At 37.6% G+C, this 22,201-nt stretch overlaps 1 protein-coding gene across 2 annotated transcripts in view; it reads right to left on the bottom strand.

The window, feature by feature from the left end:
• The window catches only part of LOC114653416 (lethal(3)malignant brain tumor-like protein 4), a 527,140-nt gene that overhangs the window by 176,491 nt on the left and 328,448 nt on the right, over positions 1 to 22,201 (bottom strand). For both annotated transcript variants that reach the window (XM_028803732.2, XM_028803736.2), the window contains one exon: positions 16,871 to 17,050. In XM_028803732.2, coding sequence (XP_028659565.1) covers positions 16,871 to 17,050 — 180 coding nt within the window. The remainder of the gene's footprint in view (positions 1 to 16,870; positions 17,051 to 22,201) is intronic.

Below are 22,201 nucleotides of genomic sequence, written 5' to 3'. Positions count from 1 at the left end.
ATAAACCAGCATATAAGAACATAAGAAAATTGACAAACAAGAGAACACCACTGAGTCCATCAAGCCCATTTGTTTAGCTAATAGCTAAGCTGTCACATTGTTATTCATAAGCAGTTACATTACATTAATGCACAAGTCATGTGTGATACGAAGATAAGACTAACAAACACTGTGGCATAGTAGCCTGGGAGAACCCACGGTTAATTTATTTTGAGGCAAAGTAGTGTTGGAAGACAACTTGCTAAAAGCTGCTGATTTGTTGGTAAGGTAACTGGATGAACCTTCAGTTTTTCATATGATCTATACTGTTAATTTTAATAGCAATCGTCATTAAATATACTAGGTGATAGTGGCTACCTGCACAGATGCTGATACATCATGCCTCATACTGAACCCAAAGCGCATAGGAAATGTGAAAAAATAACGTCTGGAGTGCACCATAGAACTCCTCAAATGCACGTGATTGTGGCTAGATGGGTCAGGTGGCTTTAGCAACCAATGAAGGTCTGCAGCATCGTGATTGTATATGTACATGTATATGACTGATTCGAAGTTTTGCACTGTCCCACATACTATAAAAGGGGATGTGAAACTACCAGTCATATTTTAGTCAGAGAAGGTAATTAATTAAATATGGAGTACTGAAGCATGACATTTGTCAACCAAAAATAAAGCAAATACCAGAGTTTTAGATCTCGAGATTCGGTCTTGATCTTGTGACTGGTGTTGACACTGCTTGACCAGATCTCGGTCTCATCTCAGTCTTGAGCCTGTTTTGTCTGGAGCTTGTTTTGGTCTCGGCCATAAGTCTCTAAATATTACAAAACATCTTGTCTGAACTGATATGCTGATATACTTTTTTCTCCTCACAAAGTGGAAATTAATTTTCCTGCGCTGCCTTCTGATGACACATAAAAATCATAAGGCAGGAAATCAGCAGCAAGGTGGGTGAAAGCAGGAACGCAGAGACATGTCAGAAAAGTGGGTAAAGGCAGCAAAGTGGAGATATGGCAGTTAGGTAAAGTTAGCAGGGAGGATAACAGCTGGAATATCAGGAAAAAGCAGCGATGTTGGCTTCATCTGCCATAATCAGATTTGGATATACAAATCATAAAGAGATTTTCTAACTTATTAACATATTTAATTACCTTTTTTTAAGTATATGTTCACTCATCATCCATATTCAGACAAGGAGTGTGTTTTAATTACAGGTCATTTTCTTTTATTTTCTGTCAAAGACACACCTGTCTTTTCATTCCTCTTCATGCACAGGGCAACTCCTCAGATTCCCTTTTCTCAGTTTATTACTCCATTTTTTTTAATGTAAAAGCTTATATTTCTAACTTTACTCTCTCCAAATGTTGGCCTCATTGCTCTCTGTTTATAGCAAAATGACAAGTGTGATTTCTCAGGTACTGTAATACTTAGTGTAAAGGTGCACCCAGCTAAATTGCAGTAAATCTTAGAAAAGCAAATTCTGAAAAATATTTTTTTTTTAGATTGGCTAGTTTACTGATCAAGTTGTCTGTGATGAAAATCAACTGACCTCGATTAGCAGCTGATGGAGAAATGCATCACTAGTAATTAAACTCTTTCAAACAATCTTGCCACATATGCCTGAAAAATTACACAATTTCTTGTGAGATCAGGAAATTAAAAAACTGGGCCACAGGTATAAAAACCTAATTTCGATTCTGCCCCATTTCCTTCCTCCCTTTTAAGTCTAAGGTGCTTGAGAAGACAGTCATCTTGCCACTACAGTCTCATCACATGATTGATTTGATGCCTTGTGATCTGGTTTTCAAACTGCTTACAAAGATGAGAAAGTGTTAGGATGGATTGTAAATGCACTTCTTATGGCTGTAGACTCAGACTCTTGTAAGTGTGCTTATTCTTCTTGACCTTCAACACTGCTGTCCATCTCCTCAGTGATTCTGGAATCTCCGGTATTGTGTTGGAATGGTTTACCTCCTATCTTACTGAAAGGAAAAAACACCGCTTTTGTAAAATATCCTAGTTCTTTTCTTGATTTACATGCAAGGACAAGTACAAAGTAACTTTTCTTTCTTTTTTTTTGCCAAAGACACACACATCTACAGTATTTCTACATTTTTCTAAAAATAATCTAAAATTATCATATGCCATAAAATGACTGGATGATAGCCAGTGCTGGATGAATAAAAATCAAAAAGCCACTATTTTGGGTACCCCATGCCAGATAAAAAAAAACATAAAAATCTGGCTAAACTAATATTACTGTAAGAGGCCTGATCATCATCCTGAATTACACATTTAGGTGTTAAGTTTGAGCCCACTTTTACTTTCCATAGCCACATTGCCTTGGTAACAGACATCTTTCTATCACCTCAGGAATATATCAAAACTCAAGTCACCTCTGTCAATGCAAGATGTCTAGAAGATGGTTCATGCTTTTATAGCATCCAGCTTGTATTACTGCAACTCTCTCTTAGTTGGACTCCCATTAAAGACCATCCAGAAGTTCCAGTACACCTATTACAGACTTCAGCTTTTCTGCTGACCTATATAGGCAAAAGTGAAAATGTTGTGCCGAAACCATGGAGTCTTGAAGCAAATTCCTGTTATTATTGTTGGGTATTGGCTAGGGGTGCAGCCAGAAACTTTAGGTGCTGGGTGCCAGTGATCGCCCAATGCAAATCCCAAACGATGCCGCTGGCTACATCTATCATAGCTGACAAACAGGAGTTTTCAGAGTGCTTTTATAAAAATATTCCTTCAGAAATTGGGGGATGTGGGGTATTGAGGCTATGCTTGGAGCTCGAGGAAATACATTATACTGAAGACTGGGTAAGCAGGTGCACACATTCTAGTTCTTACTGCAAAGTGCCTGTATGAAAGCATTTACTTCCAGTACTGAAATTAACATAATGCTGGTATGGTACCATTTTATAAATTTACTTATTCTGTAGTTTCTCTATACTGGTATACCATGCAACACTACTGACTAATACACAAAGTATTCCCATATACCCTGTGCTTTTTTCTTTGCTTTGGTTGCCTGTTAAGGAGCAGATCCAAAATATGACTCTGTTCCTTGCATATAAGTGTCTCACAGCTGCAAGTTATGTACTACAGTCACGTCTGCCATTTCGCTCTCATCTGTATCTTCTAATTCCCTGGTTGTCCCAGAAACAAAGTAGTCTACAACTGGTCATTAAGCCTTTTGCTCCATTAGCCTGCAACTATGGAACAAACTGCCACAGTCTGTTTGTGCCTTATCATCACTGGCGGTTTTTAAATGGAGATTGAAACCTATCACTTTCATTGTGCTTTTAGTGATTTAGAATGACTAGTTATTTATTTACTGAATTTTAACATGCAGATATTATTTATTGTATTTTATGTCCTCTATAATAATCTAAAGCACCTAGAGATAACATTGTTTATAATGTGTGCTAAATAAATAAAATGTATTATTTATTATGGTGATTTATACCAATCAAAGTATTCTAAATATACAATACAATACAATTTATTTTTGTATAGCCCAAAATCACACAAGAAGTGCCGCGAAGGGCTTTAACAGGCCCTGCCTCTTGATAGCCCCCTAGCCTTGACTCTCTAAGAAGACAAGGAAAAACTCCCAAAAAAACCTTGTAGGGAAAAATGGAAGAAACCTTGTCAGAAAATAGAGAAACAGAGAAAGAAAATATGTCAGTAAACAAATTTTACACTGCATCATATCCAATGTTTCTTAGCCATTCTTCAATGTTTGGCTATAATTTGGATACCTATGATATCTAGTAAGCGTACATTTTTCTTGCTCTTTATGAAGTTCTGGCAATATACTCTGAATGATCAACCTAAGGGAGTATTCAAAAGCATTCTTTCTGATGTCCTAATCTGCCAGTAGGTTGATATTAACTGATCAGAGCAATTCTGTTGATCAAGTTCTACTCTGCAGTTTCATATGACAAGTGTGTTGAGAAGGCCATCATACATTGCTGCTAAGTAATGTTTGTAGTTTTTCTTTAATACATTTCAGTTTGGTTGAAAGGATTTTAAAGAAAAAGACATATATGATGAAATACATCTAAAATGAAAACTATATAATAAATAACACTGTCATTATGCTTTCATTAAAATATGTTACTATGCATCAAGGAGGTCTGTCACTTAAAGCCACAGTTAATATTAAATCAGATGCTAATAGTCAATTACAGAACAACGCCGAGCTATACTGGAATTTAGCTAAAATAAACCCAGTTACCATAAGATGTTGTAGCCATTGAGAGAATAAAAGACACTGTTACCGAATTGCTGTCAATTGGGTTTGATATCAGTACATGCAGGGGGTATTTCAGTTAATCACATGGAACACTATAAATGCTAAAGATGAGAAAGCTGTAGTAACATTAATCACAGGATAGCCTTCTTCATGAAGAAGTATATTTAAACCTATTTGGACTAGTAAGCTTACATGAATTTTATAACTGAATAAAAGCAAAAGATCTCAAGAGAGATTTGCCAGCTTGTGCTTGACATTTTCTGCCTTCAACATGTTTGTATGGGTGCAGATGAACATTATAAATATGGTCTAGATAAGATAAGTGGAGGAACAGCTTTGCCTTTTGAGTGAAGGATGCATATATTTTAGCATGAAAGTTGTACTTATAAATTCACCATATTAGTTAGTGGCTGAAGAGTCAATCATGATCAGATATTAAAGGAAAACTCCACCAAAAATTGTAATATTTTATTTCGCTGGGGAGAGGCAGATACTGAATCAGAACTGCCCCATCCCATAAACACATCACGCATAGCGTGTGGGGGCCGTGACTGAAGGAGTGATGGGGGGTTGTCTGCCACTGCAGCCTTTCACAGGTAAAACTCATGGCAAACCAATAGAGTTATGCTGAAAGCAATTCATGGTGCCTGCATTAAAAACATACGTCTTTTTTCCTAAATGGCTCCTCATAGTAAAGCGACAACCTCCTCACTGTAGCACAGCTTTTCATGGATATTTAGATATTGTTTGTTGTTCACCTTATCAGAATTTGCTCTCTGATTTTCTTGCAGAAACTCTGTAAGTGGCCTTTGGCTGTGAACTAAGCAACTGTTGACGATTTGTTCTGAGAAAACAAGTGAACAAATGGATACTAACAAGTCGTCCAACTTGTATTTGAACAAATAAGAATTATACCATACTTATGTAGAACTGCATTATTGGAAAGTGTTCAAGAAGATGAGCGGAACATTTTGTTGAAACTCTGTAGCTGTTCTTGCCTGTGAATAAGGCAACTATTCTCCAACTGTCTGAGCAACTGTGTGCCTTAAAAACTTGTTTTTCTGATATTCTTCTTCTTCTCATAATCTAAAAGTGGAAAGTGGCAAAGTGACTATTTCAATGCAGTTCAATAATATAGCCCTTAAATAGCACATCCAACCGGGAGGAGGCCCCGGGGAAGACCCAGGACACGCTGGAGGGACTATGTCTCCCGGCTGGCCTGGGAATGCCTCGGGATTCTCCCGGAAGAGCTAGAAGAAGTGGCCGGGGAGAGGGAAGGCTGGGTATCTCTGCTCAAGCTGCTGCCCCCGCGACCCAACTTCGGATAAGCGGAAGAGGATGGATGGATGGATGGATGGATAGCACTACTGCTGAATTTATTGATAAGTATTTTCTCTTTCATTCCATAGACAAGCATAAACATTTTATCATCAGAACATTGTAGTTTCACAAGCTGACTGTAAGCAAATGCCTAATGATTTTACTCTATAAAATCACAATCATAGCTGAAGCCAACTTAAGTTTACCAATGGAATACAAATGAAGGTTTTCTTATGTTTTTGTGTTTTTACAGTGTACTGCTAATAAGTGTTACAAGAAAGTAATGAGCCTTAATAAATATAGTATTTCAGTGTGTTCGTAAGAATTACTTATGAACACTGAATCACTTCAGGTTTTTTTTTGTTCCGTGTCCCTTACTGGTATGAGAAAGCCCCCACATATGATATAAAGTTCAAATGATCTTGATGTCTAGACATGCAGGACCCCAAGATTTTTGGAGCTCCCCATAATCCAATATAAATCTAATCTAATCTAATCTATTTTTTGCCCTATAGACCCCAAAAAGCCCTGAGTTTTAGGCCATTTTGACCCTAGTTTATGCACACTTATGATAAAGAGTAAACCAATACATGTCATCAGCAAAGATGATTAGAAGGACTTGAAACTATGCATACCACATTAACCACCTTCTGAGGGGTACATCCCCTAATGGGATATGAGGGGTAAAATTTGCTGCTTTTCACAACACATTGAAAAAATCGGGATCAGTAATATAGGCATGTGGAGTGTTTTTTTTATGTTATTTCAAGGTATCTTATCAGGAATAAAATATTTTATATTTGATTCTTTACCGATTGTGCTATGGTGGTGCCTCTATGAACCACTCCTAGAAGGTTAAAAATGACAAATTTAAAACATAAGCAGGTGGTGGTATCATTTTAGACTATTCCAAGGTCAGTGATTACAAATATGATATTATTTTTGGTTCTTTACTAGGGCTCTAGCCCTCTATGGACCTTTATCAGAGAGTAAAAAAAATTATAAATGTCTATTATAATTGTGAATATTTAAATATGTGCTTCAATTTAAAGTCTAATCTTTCAAATATATGACACAAATATTCTTCTTTATTATATACTTCTACCTCATGAATTAAAAAAAGCATTTCTTATGAACACCCAAATTAGGGCAGTTTACTGTAATTCAGATATTTTTAGTTTTTTAATTTTTTTAAACTAAAGTTTGGCTATATACAGTGCATCCGGAAAGTATTTACAGCGCATCACTTTTTCCACATTTTGTTATGTTACAGCCTTATTCCAAAATGGATTAAATTCATTTTTTTCCTCAGAATTCTACACACAACACCCCATAATGACAACGTGAAAAAAGTTTACTTGAGATTTTTGAAAATTTATTAAAAATAAAAAAATTGAGAAATCATATGTACATAAGTATTCACAGCCTTTGCCATGAAGCTCAAAATTAGGCTCAGGTGCATCCTGTGTCCCCTGATCATCCTTGAGATGTTTCTGCAGCTTAATTGGAGTCCACCTGTGGTAAATTCAGTTGACTGGACATGATTTGGAAAGGCACACACCTGTCTATATAAGGTCCCACAGTTGACAGTTCATGTCAGAGCACAAACCAAGCATGAAGTCAAAGGAATTGTCTGTAGACCTCCGAGACAGGATTGTCTCAAGGCACAAATCTGGGGAAGGTTACAAAAAAAATTCTGCTGCTTTGAAGGTCCCAATGAGCACAGTGGCCTCCATCATCTGTAAATGGAAGAAGTTCGAAACCACCAGGACTCTTCCTAGAGCTGGTCGGCCATCTAAACTGAGCGATCGGGGGAGGACAACCATCTCTGCAGCAATCCACCAATCAGGCCTGTATGGTAGAGTGGCCAGATGGAAGCCACTCCTTAGTAAAAGGCACATGGCAGCCCGCCTGGAGTTTTCCAAAAGACACCTGAAGGAGTCTCAGACCATGAGAAGGAAAATTCTCTGGTCTGATGAGACAAAGATTGAACTCTTTGATGTGAATGCCAGGCGTCACGTTTGGAGGAAACCTGGCACCATCCCTACAGTGAAGCATGGTGGTGGCAGCATCATGCTGTGGGGATGTTTTTCAGCGGCAGGAACTGGGAGACTAGTCAGGATAAAGGGAAAGATGACTGCGGCAATGTACAGAGTCATCCTGGATGAAAACCTGCTCTAGAGCACTCTTGACCTCAGACTGGGGCGATGGTTCATCTTTCAGCAGGACAACAACCCTAAGCACACAGCCAAGATATCAAAGGAGTGGCTTCAGGAAACTCTGTGAATGTCCTTGAGTGGTCCAACTAGAGCCCAGACTTGAATCTGATTGAACATGTGCACTGACGCTTCCCATCCAACCTGATGGAGCTTGAGAGGTGCTGCAAAGAGGAATGGGCGAAACTGGCCAAGGATAGGTGTGCCAAGCTTGTGGCATCATATTCAAAAAGACTTGAGGCTGTAATTGCTGCCAAAGGTGCATCGACAAAGTATTGAACAAAGGCTGTGAATAGTTATATGTACATGTGATTTCTCAGTTTTTTTATTTTTAATAAATTTGCAAAAACCTCAAGTAAACTTTTTTCACGTTGTCATTATGGGGTGTTGTGTGTAGAATCCTGAGGAAAAAAATGAATTTAATCCATTTTGGAATAAGGCTGCAACATAACAAAATGTGGAAAAAGTGATGCGCTGTGAATTCTTTCCGGATGCACTATGAATTCTTACGTATAGCAGATGCAAAATACACACTTTTTAATTAAGTTGATATCCACCTATCCTACCTTCTCCTGATGCACAATGCATATAGATTTCAAAGCCTGTTGTGTTTTGGTTGCCTGAGGCCTCATTTAGCATTGTTAGCTTGTAATTGAAGGTTGATCATCAGCAAATTGAATAGGACATACTAAAAATGTGAGTCTTTAAAGTTCACAGATCTACCTGAATGCTAATCAGCTTTTACAAAAAGTGTATCTGCTCACATTGCATCCCCTCAGATGTGTGGGTTATAAAAAATTAACTTTTATTATTTTACAGGTGAAGGATTCTGTTACTTGCTATTCATTTGTGTGCCCCATTAATTGATGCAGCAAAAGCCTGATGGAGTAACAATTACAGTATATACAGTATATACATTTTGTCATGAACTAATTTTTTTTTATTACAATGTGTTGATTACTGTGACATTATTATTGGATAAAGTGGGCTTGAAAATGAATTAACAGATGGACATTGTAGTGGTAATGAGGGAGCTAAACATTTTTAAAAAATGTTTGATTCACTAGTCCAAACCATTTATTTACAAGCTTTTGCTATGACTGAAAAATGAGGTAAAAGACTAAAACAAGTAAATTGACATTCTTTTTGTCTTTTCAATAGGTACAATTTCCCCTCCTAAAGGCATTTATTGTGTATACCATAGATGTATTCTGATGTTAACTTGCTGTTGTTAGCCAAGGCAATTTTTTAATTATAAGATGTTTTGAATAAAAGAATTAGGTAAAGATTAAATGAAAGCACTCTGGTAGGAGCTGTGGTTAAATACAGGAGTACAAGGAAGTGTACCAACAACATTTAACTGTTTTTCTATAGGTTCTGGCAACATATATAATAAATTAAACAATGCTTCTAGAGAGTGCCGAAGTAACACATTGACATTACTCTAATTTTCCATGACTTGGATGTATAAAGTTTAAAGATATATCCAGCGATGCGCTGGGACACATCATCAGTAATGCTTCCTGAGGTCATCGGGTGTTTCGGGTCTCTGAACATCAGACACCCTTCACTCAGATGACCTAACCAGGGTTGATCAGGAACCTTGATTGTGTCCCAGCAGCAATAGCCCACGATTCAGACCTCTTGATCTTCAGCCGTCTGGAGGCCCCTCTCTGTAGCCTCTATAGTGGACTTTATGTCTCTCCTTTTTGGAGCTACTGTGATGCCCAGCAGGGTGTAGACCTTGCATAAAGAGTGGCCAGCAAAGCCTCTATACCCTCCCTCAATTGGCTCACAATGAGTATTCCAGTCACTCCTCTGGCACTGCTCCACCAGCTCATGGTGCTTGGACCACTTCATTTGTTAGACTCTTCAATCTGGTCCTCCCAAGGGACTGTCAACTCCACTATAAGCACCTGCTTTGAAGAGGCAGATGTTAACACCATGTGTGGCCTCAATAAAGTTGGTGTAATGTGGTGCAGGAACTTGAACTGTCTGCCCACGTTTATTTGCAATTCACAGTCCAGAGTTGAGGTGAGCAAGCCGGCTTCTACTGAAGGCTGTGGCTGAGGCTGCTCTCCTGCCCCAACAAAGATAATGCCCCTTTGGGTGTGAATAATCCTATTACTAGCCATGGCTCTAGAGATGGCCTCTGCTATTGACTTGAGCACCTGGTCATGTTGCCAGCGGTAGCGACCCTCACTGAGGGATACTGTGCAGCTACAGTGGATGTGCTCCTGTGAACCCTTTCCAGTGCACAAAGGACATACTGAAGACCCAGTCTTGCCTCAGGTATGAAGATTTGCTGGGCTGTGTAGGACATCATACACAGCTTGAACCATGAACTTGATATGCTGTGGCTTAGCCTGCCAGATGCCACCACAAAATAATTTCCTCTCCAGCACTCCCTCCCTCTTTTTCCATGCTTCCTGTTGCTGCATGCCCATAATTCTGCTGGTTCACTCCTCCTCCACACCTACACACACTTCCTCCTGGACAAGATGGCGTCTTTCCTTACCATGGGCCTTGTTGTAATGAGGTTGTGGAACAGCACTGTTGCCAAAACACCCACCAGAGCCTTGTGTTTCAGCTGAGACTCTGCTAGCTTCAGACCATCCTGGGCTATTCACTTCTTGCCTGTCTGTACCAGGATTCCTGCTGATGCCACTCTAGAAACCCTGGAGTCCCATTAGAGCAGAACACCATGGCCTTGAATTTTGCTGGTTTGAAGCTCATTCTTGCCCAGGGTAGGAGCTTTTCCAGGCCGTGGAGGATCCACCTCCCACAAGGCACTGATATAGTGATAACAGTCAAGTCGTTCTTCTCTGCCTTGCGATTCAAGGTGTATTCAAGGATCTAGTTCGCTTGTGCTCCTCAACACCAAACCTCTCTGCTGCAAAGGTGACAATGATTGTAGTCAAAGTCTGAAGTCATTCATCTACATCCCCCTTTGCTGTTGTGCTGATGATTTTGGCTACATACTTGTCAAATTGGTGGCATAGCCTGTGCTGATTAGCTGGAGGCCATTTAATTCAATGTTGCTGAACAACTTTGCTAGGAGCAGGAGAGCTAAGCACTTAGAGGTTCTGGGCACTGGGTGGTAACACAGAGCTGGGCTCCCTTTCCCTGTTTTCCTGTGGCATTATTACAAAAGTTCAACAGAAGGCTATCTTTTGAAAGACTGCCATAAAAAAATACTTAAAAATATAAATAACATAATCTAGCCAGGATGCAAACCAGTAATACATTCTCACTTTATGTACATGTGTGATACCTTAATTAGAGCATGTGATCCATAATGTATATGGGTTGTATTATGAAAGTAAAAACCTAAAAATATATCCTTATAAAGAACTGAAATGCAGAAACTAATAATACATTAAATTGTTACTTTACAAACTAAGCATTATTAAGAAGATTAGGGAAAAACATTTCTAAATAAACAGCCCAATTTAAACTACTGGATGCTATTAAGTTCTTTCCTTGCTTTTGTTGTAAGCATAGCTTCCAGCTCCCCAAACGAGTGAATAAGTAAGTGCACAGCGCAAATACTCCACTAGTCTTTTACAGGTCTTTGCTGCTGCTGCTGCTGCTGCTGCTTAACTCCCAATACCAGCCTTTTTTCTGAAACAAGTTTTGAAGTAGAAGTATATATCTGTGATACAGAATAATCCTTAATGTATTTATATAACGGAATGCATTAAAAAATGTACACTATATGGTAGATGGCCTAATGGTGCACTGGTAAATGTTGTTGTTTAAACAGCATTGGAATTAAATTCCACTCTGGCCATTGGCTGTGTAGAGTTTACATCTTCTACCTGTGTTTGCAGTGGCATTCTGTAGGGAGCTGACTTTGTTTCCAATTTTCAACTTTGTAATTTTAGGTTAACTGGCAACTGTAAAAACAGTCTAGTGTTAACGAATGTGATCTGTGACAAACCAGTGTCTAATTCAGGATGTTTTCTCCCTTTGACTTGATGTTCCCTGGATAACTTTTGTCTTATTGAGACCGTGTACTGAAAATTTTTCATATAATGCATATTAGGTGTTATGCAATGTTTAACTATACTGGGTTATAAATTATCCTTGCATATATCAAGAGTCAATGTACATACAGTATCTCGAGGACAAACACTTCTGTGAAAAAAATAAGAACAGTAATCATCTGATAGGACTTTTATATGAAGTAAAATTTGTCAGAATTGACATCCAATACAAATATCTAACTGCAACTTATGCGTAGGAGGATAAAAAAGGACACTAGACACCAGAGTGAGTGAATTTCAGTGTATTTGCTTGGATTATATTTAAGTAAGTGATTTTCAGTGCCTATAAAAATCATTCACCCCCGTGGATGTTTTCTGATTTCATTGATATACAATACTGGACAAATTAATTTGTTTTTTAAAACTGATCAAGAGAAAAGGACTCTTTAATGTCAAAGTGAAAACAGTGCCCATTTTTATGAAGCATCTCAGAATTACTCCATGGAATTGCACTAAAAGTCTGATTAGGATAAGAATTTGTCCAGTCTCAGAATAGGAGATGAGGATTAGTTACAAAGCATCCTACTCTCACTCCAAAAAATGAGAGTAAGAGGCCACATTTCAGAATGAATAACAATGATTTTTAGGCAACCTGAGCTGTAACTGGTTGCTTGTGATGATGTTATGTTTTCCAATACTAACATTAAAGCTTCATCACAAATAATAACAATAGCAATAATAATAATAATATTCAAAGTAGCAGGGGAAGAAGATGATGGAAAACTTAATGAGAAAGGATGTTGCTCTAAGCTGCATGTAATTGTTGTGACTTATCGACATCATCTGGAATAATACTGTAACAAACACAGAGATGAAAAAGACCAAGACACACACACTGAACGTTAAGCCTGACAACAAACATATTTACTTAACAATGACACTCCACAGCTGTACTTTCAGAAGAATCACCTGCCCAGTTTTATGACTACAGGAAACATTTTGTAAATTAAAAGTTACTGAAACTAGCCAGGGCTAAAAGTTGCCTTCACTCTTCCAGTGCTCCTGATCATTTTCAAACTATGTGCTGTTACTCTGTGACACCCCCTCCACCCCAGTACCCTGGAAGTCTTCACCCATCTTCTTCAAATATCCCAAAGGGTAATATGAATGTTCCAGAAGTTTGTGGAATGCAGAGCTCAGCACATCCGTATATCATTTCACCGTCAATCACCCATGCAACTCTGCTTATCTTCAGGGAATTATGTTGGCTACTACAGTACAGTTTGCATCAATTAACACCTGCAAGTGAATACTGTGATATGAACTGTGATTTACATGTGTATGCTCATCCACGCTAGGGGCAATGATCTTTATATGTTTGCTGATTTGCATGAATGCAGCTTGCTTTAACATTACCTCATGCGGTTGTTCAAAGTTCGGTTTAAAATTTAAGAAATAGTCGGTTGTGACATACCCAAATCATCACTATTGCAAAGCTGCATTTTCATGCATAGATGGAGTGATTATGTGACTATACAAGAACTATTACAAATAATAAATAAAATAAAAAAAATATCTTAAATCAATATACATATGCGTTCATTGCTGTCTTGTGTTTCCAAAATATTCAGCCTTTCCTGGGATATGTGTGCTGATCTCTGCCTGAATGTCTTCTTCTTGCAGGTCCTAGTGAGTTAGGACAGCTCACAAGATTTCCTAAATCCCAGTGAAGTTAGGAGCAGTTTCGTAAATTAGAAAAATTGACAAAATGCCTTGCAAAGAAGAATGGCAGTGTCCAGATGCGCTAATCAAGACCTGTGCACACAGACTCGAAACTAATGAAAACCAAAAGGCACACCTACTAAATACTGACTGGAAGGGGTGAATATTCATGAAACCAACATTTTGTGTTTTAAAATATAATTAATAAGATCACTTTGCAGAGATCTGTTTTCACTTTGGCATTAATGATTTTTTTTTCTGTTGATTAGTGTCGACATATCCAGGCAGAAGCTTTGGAGGAGGAATGTGAAAAATTGGAGACAAAGAAGGGGGGGAAGAATGATTTTTAGAATAGGGAAGGCTAGGAACAAGGCTAAAAAAATTTAAGTCAAGCAGAAGAAAGATGAGCAAGGTGTGATCTTGAGTGAGGATGGTAGGATCAAGAATAGGTGGAAGAGGTACATTGAAAAGGTATTGAATGAAGAAAACCCAAGGGCAGTATTTGGGGATGGAGTCCCAAATAAAGGGCTCGTACCAAGAATAATGAGGGAGGAAGTAAAGGAGGCACTTAAAAGAACGAAAAATGGAAAGGCAACAGGTCTGGATGAAATACCTGCAGAGGTGTGAAAGAATTTAGGAGAAGAGGGAGTAGATGCATTGTGGAATCTAATGCAGAACATCTAGGAACAGAAGAGAATAGAGTGGAGGAAACAGTGTGATTGTATCCATTTATAAGGAGAAAGGAAATATTTGGGATTGTGGAAACTATGGAGGGATAAAGGTGATATCATAAACAATTAAAATTTGGAAAAGGGTTATAGAGAAAAGAATCAGGGAAGAGACCACCATAGTGGGGAACATTTTAGTTTTATGCCAGGGGGAAGAACAACTGATGATGCAGTCCTTGCACTGAGACAGTTGACAGAGAAGCTTAAAGAAAGACAGAAAGGATTGCATATGGTGTTTACTTACTTGGAAAAGGCTTATAATACAGTGCCACGTCAAGAGGTCTGGAGATGCAAGAGAGAGAAAGGAATACCAGAGAAGTATGCAAGGATTGTCCAAGATATGCATGAGTGAGTAAGAACTTGGTTTAATAGCAGTGTTGGGGTAACAGACAAGATAACAGTTACAGTATGTTTGCATCAGGGATCTTCTTTAAGTTCTTACCTCTCTGATCTTGTTATGGATGTGTTGAGTCATGGGATAAAAGGCCAATGAATATATAAATAAAATTTATTATTATTATTATTATTATTATTATTATTATTATTATTATTATTATCCCTCTGATGCATGCCTTTTGCTGATGGCATTGTGTTGTGTAGTACCTGAAAAGAGGAAGTGGAAAGGAAGTTGGAAGAATGGATAAGGGCTTTGGAAGATAGAGGGTTTAAGATAAATAGGAAGAAGAGATATTTGCAGTTTAATGATGCCGAGGATTCAGAAGTTAGCCTGCAGGGAGAGCTACTGAAAAGAGTGGAGAAATTTAAATATATAGGATCAGTGGTAGCCCAAAGTGGAAAATAGATGCAGAGATAACCCTCAGAGTGCAATGTGGATGGAACAACTGGAAGAAGTTATCAGGAGTATTATATGATCAGAAAATTAAGGTGAAGGTTAAGGGTTTTTTTAAGACAGTTGTAAGACGAGCAATGACGTATGGAGCTGAGACATGGGCAGTAAAGGGAACACAGGAGAAGTAGTAGTTAGATGTGGCAGAAATGACAATGTGGAGATGGATGTGTGAAGTTACAATAAAGGACAGCATAAGAAATGAGACAATCAGAGGTACAACAAAATTGGGAGAGATATCTGTACAAGAAAGTATGTTGAAGTGGTATGGACATGTCATGAGGAGAGACAATGAATATTTGGGCAAAACAGTGATGGGAATGGAAGTGCAGGGAACAGAAAGTGAGAGAGACCAAAGCAGAGGTGGATGGATAGAGTAAAAAATTATTTGGAGGAAAAGGATAAGACTGATGAGGAGATTCAGGACTGAGTAGAGAAGGTTAATCAAGCACATCGCTCACACACAGAACTGGAAAAGATGAAGAAAAGATGAAGAGGAAGAAAAAGTAAAAGAATTGTCAAAAAATCCAAATTAAATCCACTGGGATTCAATGTTCTACAACAATAAAATGGGAAAACTTCCAAGAGTGCAAATACATTTTATAGGCACTGTATTATTAGTTTCTTGTATGAATGTTAAGAAAGTGACATTCTAAGGTTAATATCCTCTTGAATAATAGGGTATTAAATTACTGCTATCAATCCAAATAAAAAATGTTATATAAAAATCTGTTCCAATTGAATTAAACAACATCTTATCTCAAATAAGCTACACTGAAAGGTATAGAGACAACCAAAGTGCTTTTAGTTTGTTCCAATGTATCATTAAAAAAAAAGATTTAATTTTTTTTAATCAATGTTTAGAGGGACAAAATAAATTAAAACGATTCAATGATTTCACCCGAGTGCAGGTAAAATAAGTTCATCCTGAACATGCCCAGAGATTTAATAACTATATCTGTAAGACAACAGAATGAGCTTGGTGAAATCTTCGACACCGAGTATAAAGGAAGAAAGAGGTTCCAAAATGAACTAAGAATTACAACCATCTATCTCCATGCATCTAGAGACAAAGAACAATGTTACGTAATCACAGTCCTTCCCTTAATCCAGTAACAGAATTGTAACATGCTATCTGCTTTCAAAAGAATAACCTTGTACTGTCTGACAATCTGCACGATATGTTTTCTGACTCCACAGTCTCACACAAAAAGTTATACAAGCACCATGATACTACTGTATTATAGCAGGGACAGCAGACAAACATAGCTTTTCAGATTAATAAATGAAAATGAAACACTATACAGAACACTAGAAAAGCTACAAAGAAAAGGACTTTGTGCAACAAGTGACTCTTCAAGAACAGTTCAGTAGTCATTATTTTCTTTTTAGTATTCTGATGACACATGCTGAATTAAAAATTTCAAACATAATACTCTAAAGCAAAGAAACCTAAACCCAAAAGGAGTTTTATTCAAACTGTCTTCAAGTTTGTTGCTGGTAGTGTAGTATGGTGGCAAATAATAATAACTTTTAAAAAAAAACTACAGGCTTAATCCTGCCTCAAACTTACTGGTCAAGCCACTTAGTAACGTAACTTTAACTGGCCCATTTATTTCAACTATAAAAGAGTACTAAAAATATGAGTATACTATGTCCTGATTTTCGATGAAGCCATTAGTTATATATGGGCATGTAATAATAATAATAATAATAAAATGTTTAATGCAAATTGTCTGCTGAGCCTAGATTCTGACAGCTTACTTGCAACGGCTACCTACCCCCTTTGTAGCTTTGACTTTTTCACTGGTGGAGTCAACAGTTTATTTCCTTGTGATCGAAGATCCCTTGTATTAATTGAGGACTGGTCATCTTCGTCCATGGCACAGCCTGGGAGATGCTGAGGAGCAGAGTGCCTTGCTCTTAAACGACTGGATCCATTGTACTTGGACTCTTGACAGCTATTTGCACAAGAAAAACAGTACAGAATATTAAGGTAATTTTAAAGACTAGTGGATTTCTCTTATTAGCCAGTTCACAAACCCAAGTTGAATATACTAGTCCAGACTTTTTAATACTGTGATATACTGCACAATAAAAGTGTTAAACATGCAGTTTTAAAGAAAAATGTCATAAAACAAGAGACTGATAAAATGAATTTTGAGTCTTTATACTGTATGTATCTAAAGGCTAGATGGAGTGACCTAGAGGCTAAGACTCTCAATTATAAGCCTATATGTTCAAAACATACTGTAAAAAGGAATAAACTGTGGATTTCCATTTGTAAGCATAATGGTGTTCACTAAAGAAGCTCATTTTATAAAATAAAAGAGTTACATAAGTGCTTTGTTAGTGAACATTTGCAAAAGAAAAAAAATGTGAATGGTGACTACATGCTGGAAAATAAAAAGAAAGGCATAAATTATGGGATGACAATTCAAAATGCAAAATGTTACGATGCATCATTTCTTTTTATTTTTCTCAGTGGAATTAACCATTTGTTCATATTCGAGATAAAGCTTAATTGCTCATTAAAATGACCGGCACTGCTAGTTAGCCTGGACACCTTGTATGCAAAGTTTGGACTTGTTTCCTGTATTTACATTGATTGTCCTCTTGGTACATCCTTTACTCACACATTCCAAAGATGCAGCACATATGTTAAAAGAGGAGTCTCTGAATTGGTCCAGTTTATGTTGGTGCAGGTGTGTTCTGTTATGGGCTGGCACCCTACCCTGGGCAGGGTCATATTCTGTGTTGGTCTGGAACCAAACAACTCTGCTGTAATAGACTATGTAGGTACAGAAAATGGATGAATAAATAAATCAATGAACAAATGTGTGTCTGTAAGATCATTAAATTATAGATGTGGGCATTTTCTTTTTAATATATATAATACTTTTAATAAGTAATTTGTCAAATAAGCAGTTGGACATTTGAATGAATGTTGTACTTTTTTGCAGTGGGCTGTCGCCCTACATAGGATTTGTTCCTGCCTTGTGCCCTGTGTTGGCTGGGATTGGCTCCAGCAGACTCCCGTGACCCTGTGTTAGGATGTAGCGGGTTGGATAATGGATGGATGTTGTACTTTTTTCCTATAAGTACCTTAGTCATGCACTTAGGGACCATGCATGCACCAGTACACTGCTGGTCCCTATTGGTCAGTTAACTATTTTGTTTTCACTTGTTAAACTGTAATTGTAAAAATATTACTATGGTGTAGCAAGAAGGTTGTTTGTGCCAACAAAGCCATGCAATTCAGCTGAGAGAGAGAGAGAGAGAGAGAGAGAGAGAGAGAGAGAGAGAGAGAGAGAGAGAGAGAGAGAGAGAGAGAGAGAGACTAACTGCCAGGGATATTGACAAATGACAGCTGTAAGTCATGTTAGGGAGACAGGCCGAAAATATGTGAAGGTCACAAGCAGGTTATTGTAAAAGGTGCCGATGTCTGCTGGACCAATATGGTTAAAAAAACCAGAGTTTGTGAAGATGTTAATAACCAGTCAGTTCTTCTGGGAGTCTCCCAAATCTGACATGAATTCTATGTATATGTAATTATGTGAGTTGTTATAATGACGAGGATCCAGCACGACGTCAGAAACATCCCACTATGCCACCAACATTCCTTGCTGCTGGATGAGACACCTGTATGTCAGCATTCTCTCACTTGGCTATGATGTCCCTTTGCTGCTCTCCAGTCTGAATATGTACGTACAGTATGTATACAGGATTATGCATTATATTCTGGGAATGAATGTTATCTTTTAAAGCAAGTTAAACTTATATATCTCTTTTTGTAGCATATTTCTCTCTTGTAATCATTTTTCATCATAGGTACAAAACAGATGGTTCTACTCAATTCTGCATCAAGAAACATATCCCAAGGGAGAAAAAGCACCCCCTGGTGAATAAATATGGGGCTTGACATTTGACAGAAAAATAAAATATGTGCTATTGTACTGGATAAACTGTATCACTGAAATTTGGTATGATTTAGTGCTTCCTGGATGCTTAAGCTGATTTTGGAATACTTCAAATGTTTTTCAGTATGTATTATCTATAATAATAAAAGGCAAAGCCCTCACTGACTGACTGACTCACTGACTCACTCATCACTAATTCTCCAACTTCCCGTGTAGGTGGAAGGCTGAAATTTGGCAGGCTCATTCCTTACAGCTTACTTACAAAAGTTAGGCAGGTTTCATTTCGAAATTCAAAGCGTAATGGTCATAACTGGAACATATTTTTTGTCCATACACTGTAATGGAGGAGGCGGAGTCACGTATCGCGTCATCACGCCTCCTACGTAATCACGTGAACTAAAAACAAGGAAGAGATTTACAGCACGAGTCACACGCGGGAACGAAGGTAAATGACGTTAATTTTTGACTGTCTTTTAATACTGTGTAAGCATACATATTAACACATGTGCAATTAAACGTGTGCATTTACGGGGTGATTTCTCAGGCTTAAAAGCTCACCTTTTATCAAACGCGGGAACAAAGGTAACTGACGTTGTTCACTGTCTTTTAATACTGTGTAACCATACATATTAACACATGTGCAATTAAACGTGTGCATTTACGGGCTGATTTCTCAGGCTTAAAAGCTCGCCTTTTACTAAAAAGGTAAATGCAAAACTATTTTCAATCAGTTTATTGAAATGCTCCCGTTAAGGATTGCAATAACATATTCGCGAGATAAAAGAACGAAGTAGGGGGAAATGGAGGAAGAGCCGCGAACAGCTAAGAGCAAAAAATTAATTAAACAATTGAGAACGGAGCGAGTTAAGCATACAAGCATGTTCATAAGGGAAAGAAAGCACGGTGTAAAACGTAAGTTTAAATTAAGTTTATAGAAACGCTCCCGCTGCGGATTGCAATAACATATTCGCGAGATAAAAGTTTAATGAGAACACACGAGGTATAAACGAACCACACGCCGTGGCGCAACGTTAGGGGCAACAGTTTCAACCATTCTATGATCTGCTTCTCGCAACTGAAAGACGGCACATGGCGGATGTTAGCCGACTTGCTGACCGCAACGTTAGGGGCTTCAACTATGGCGCTGACGCCATATCTCAGTGCCAACACTTTGCAGACTGTACTTAAAAGACACGCCCTCCTCACTGGACAGTTAAAAACACCAATCAAACTAACGATGACATCAAGTATTACCCAATCAAAAGTAGGAAAGGAGGCATCTTCATAAAATGCGTGTGGGATGATTTGCATGAGACGCTGCTTTAAAAAAAAAATGATAAAAAAAATACGGGATAAATCCCGTCCAGTATTGATTCAAAACGGGACGCGCAATTTCATTCTCAAACGCGGCACGATTCCGTATTTTAAAGGACGGGTGGCAACCCTACAGTGCCAGGTAACCACCCATACAATCACATTGTGATTCAGACTAGGAATGCAATGAATGTAATTACCCCGATCTACATACAAGGCGAAAGTCTTGCAACATTCAAAGATGATGGTTTGGGATAAGTACACCATACAACATAAAAGAGCTTATGAAGCCTTGAACCGAAAAAAGCAAGATCTCAGAGATCGTAAAAAAAAAAATAGGAGGTAATGTCGTTTTACTCGCTGTACATTTTAGTCAAACATTACCAGTTATTCCACGAGGAAGACCAGCAGATGAACTCAACGCGTGTTTAAAATCCATGCTTCTCCCACGCTCGGTTATATGTCGCGTGTTCTCGGGTAGGTGCACCAAAAAATGTATACATTTAAGCATGTAATGGGCAAACAAAAAATGAGGTATACCCGAAGGCACTGCAGTAGTACTTAATGTAACTTTACTTCTTAAATGTTAATGTTTTACTGTTTAATAATTTATACGCTTCTTATATGTTGTTCAAATTCTTTTATCAAAATACCACTGACAGCGCAATGCACGATAACATGGAGTGAATACACCATACGCATCCGCCCACGGCTGCCCTGCTGTGCGCAGATAGGAGTTGATTCTACAATAAAATAAAATAAACTTAAAAAGAGTAAAACAATCATCACCCATAAAGCGGATAGTAGACGTGACGTACTATATGTGTACCACATTTCAAGTGTATAGGTGAAACGGTTTGCGAGCTACAGGTCATTTAAAATCCTGGACAGACACACAAATTGCCATGGTAGCAAATTACAGAAGAAGATTTTACTGTTTAATAATTTATATTTATATGAAATGTGCTTCTTATATATTACTTCATATTCTCATATGATAATGATGTTAATGTTTATATTGATTTCTGTGTTATTAAAACTGCATGTATGTGTGTATATGTATATATATATATATATATATATATATATATATATATATATATATATATATATACTAGCAAAATACCCGCGCTTCGCAGCGGAGAAGTAGTGTGTTCAAGAGGTTATGAAAAAAAAAGGAAACATTTTAAAAATAATGTAACATGATTGTCAATGAAAGCCCGTTTCACTCAGTAAGTCTTATGTGTATGTTTATGTATGTGTGTATATATATGTAGATGTGTATATGTAGATATGTATATATATGTATATGTATATAAATGTTTATGTGTGTGTGTATATTATATATATAATATATATATATATATATATATATATATATATATATATATATATATATATATATAAATAAATAAACGACAGCAACAGTTATAACAATGACAACACAATTACATTGACAATCATGTTACGTTATTTTTAAAATGTTTCCTTTTTTTTTTCATAACCTCTTTAACACACTACTTCTCCGCTGCGAAGCGCGGGTATTTTGCTAGTCTATACTAATAAAAGGCAAAGCCCTCACTGACTCACTGACTGACTGACTGACTGACTCATCACTAATTCTCCAACTTCCCGTGTAGGTAGAAGTCTGAAATTTGGCAGGCTCATTCCTTACAGCTTACTTACAAAAGTTAGGCAGGTTTTATTTCGAAATTCTACGCGTAATGGTCATAACTGGAACCTGTTTGACTGACTCACTCATCACTAATTCTCCAACTTCCCGTGTAGGTAGAAATCTGAAATTTGGCAGGCTCATTCCTTACAGCTTACTTACAAAAGTTAGGCAGGTTTTATTTCGAAATTCTACGCGTAATGGTC

The sequence above is a fragment of the Erpetoichthys calabaricus genome, chromosome 6 (assembly GCF_900747795.2).
Source record: "Erpetoichthys calabaricus chromosome 6, fErpCal1.3, whole genome shotgun sequence".
NCBI classification, from domain to species: Eukaryota; Metazoa; Chordata; class Cladistia; order Polypteriformes; family Polypteridae; genus Erpetoichthys; species Erpetoichthys calabaricus.
This window is presented reverse-complemented; position numbering and strand designations above follow the sequence as displayed.